This window comes from Papaver somniferum, unplaced genomic scaffold (assembly GCF_003573695.1).
Source record: "Papaver somniferum cultivar HN1 unplaced genomic scaffold, ASM357369v1 unplaced-scaffold_145, whole genome shotgun sequence".
In the NCBI taxonomy this organism is placed as follows: domain Eukaryota; kingdom Viridiplantae; phylum Streptophyta; class Magnoliopsida; order Ranunculales; family Papaveraceae; genus Papaver; species Papaver somniferum.
In genome coordinates this window covers 198,417-200,244 of record NW_020623822.1, presented here as the reverse complement: position 1 = coordinate 200,244, position 1,828 = coordinate 198,417, and the positions used below count along the sequence as shown (strand labels likewise).

Genomic DNA, 1,828 nt, shown 5'->3' with positions numbered 1-1,828 from the left:
TTTTTCGCCTCATCAGTTGCCTGGGATAAAAACCAAAGGCAGGGGTGGTACATAGAAAAAAAGCATAGCCAGAAGCATTTTCATCAGTACATTCAAACACAGAGAGAGGTCTGAGCATGGTGATAGTAGTTAACAAAGAGAAAGTGGTTATGTCAGTCAAAAGAAAAGACCTGAAACATAAAAATGTGCAAACTGTTGGATATCTAACACAGGGAAGGTGGTTCTTTCAGTCAAAAGTATCCATAAAAGTAGCTAGAAATATTGTAGATGACAAAAACTGATGAACATCTCTAATCCTGATCAACAGTCGGCTGCTCTCCATAAAATTCAATAGTCTTAAATCCAGAAAACCGAAAAGACTGAAACCAGAAATCATCGAAGGTACTTCAATGGCGTGATGCCCAGAAAATGAAAACACTGCGCCATTACCACTCTTGTAGCCTCGGTATAGATTAGCCTGCTTTCGAAACCCTGCAACAAGCAGTAGTAAAAATTTAGTTCAGAACCAGTCATGAAAACAAGAGAAGCTAGCGGAAAGAAAACACTCTTTTCGATGATGCAAGTCCAAGATATCCTTGTACAGAAAACAGAGATAAGGCATCCACATCTAAAGAATAATTCCAGGGCTTATACAATCTGTAATTTTACTATTTATGTTTGAAATCAGTCTCAAAACCAAGAAGAAAAAATCCACCCTAGTACTACTAGAGTCTTCAATGTTCCAACATAGCACCCAATTTTATTTTCTCAACTCAGTGGTTCGACAAGGGCTGAGCAAGTACCATGTTGTTCCAACATAACACTACTAGAGTCTTCAATGTTCCAACATAGCACCCAATTTTATTTTCTCAACTCAGTGGTTCGACAAGGGCTGAGCAAGTACCATGTTGTTGTTGGTCATCGGTGTCACTACTAGACTCACCCTGACCTAGTCAAGCATAGAGTAAATGAGGCTACAGGGTGCCAATGGCATTATCAAATTAAGACATCCCGACTACACCCTAGATGATTCTATCAGTATCAAGAACCAGGGATCAATTAGGGACAGACCTCAGCAACACTACTTCTCGCATAATTAAAAGGCACACAATTTGGCCAACTCAGGTATGTGTGTTCATAAGAAAATGCTAAGTTGTCAAAGTCTCTGAAAATATCCACCTGTAACTGGAAATCGTTATTAGGGGGTACAAGCACAGAACTCATGTGACACATTGCTAAAGGCGACATGGTTCATTATTTAATCCTACAACATTAGCTTAAACCAGAAACAGAACCGTTAAAGGTCAAGTATAACTTACGTGAGACACACTGCTAAATTCTTCATAGAGTACAGCAACCTTGAGAAGAAAGTCGCACAGGATTGCAGGGGATAGCTCCATACACACTTGCTTCACAACCGCCGGAAAGCTTTGCAAATGCACAGCGAGATCAGATGCCTCCTGAGGCAGGAGCTGAACCACCTTACTCTGTTCAAAAAAGACACGTAACATCATTATTCCGGCACTAAGAGTAAAAGATTCCGAAGCAAGTTAGATTAACACTTACTCTGTTGACGGCTTGAATATCTATTGCAGCACTTTCAATGAATCGACAAATGGCGCTGTAGAAAAGTTGCAGGCGAAATGCATTGTTCCCATTGGACGAGAGAAGCACATCTTTGTTGATTTTGCAGTTGTTGCTCTTACCCCTCCCAATGTTCTTCAAGACAGCATACTTGATTCCTCCGAGTGCAAGTTGCTCAGCCAGTGTTCCAAGTTCAAGACCTTTCTGGTAACCTCTTTGAAGAAGCACTTCTTCAAAGCTTATCATGACGCCAGAGATTAAGCTG

The 1,828-nt window shown here is 40.6% G+C and overlaps 2 protein-coding genes across 2 annotated transcripts in view; one reads left to right on the top strand and one right to left on the bottom strand.

The window, feature by feature from the left end:
• Positions 1-1,828, top strand: part of LOC113335406 — a gene marked incomplete at its 5' end in the record, with an annotated part of 4,168 nt that overhangs the window by 786 nt on the left and 1,554 nt on the right. Inside the window, one exon of the mRNA XM_026581468.1 lies at positions 169-171. Within this exon, the coding sequence (XP_026437253.1) occupies positions 169-171 (3 nt within the window). The remainder of the gene's footprint in view (positions 1-168; positions 172-1,828) is intronic.
• On the bottom strand, positions 13-1,822 carry LOC113335397 (arginine--tRNA ligase, chloroplastic/mitochondrial-like). The gene is made up of 3 exons (XM_026581458.1): positions 1,546-1,822; positions 1,299-1,466; positions 13-471 (listed from the first exon to the last, which is right to left on the bottom strand). The coding sequence occupies exons 1-3, from the start codon at positions 1,807-1,809 to the stop codon at positions 373-375; spliced, it is 531 nt and encodes a 176-aa protein (XP_026437243.1). The 5' UTR covers positions 1,810-1,822; the 3' UTR covers positions 13-372.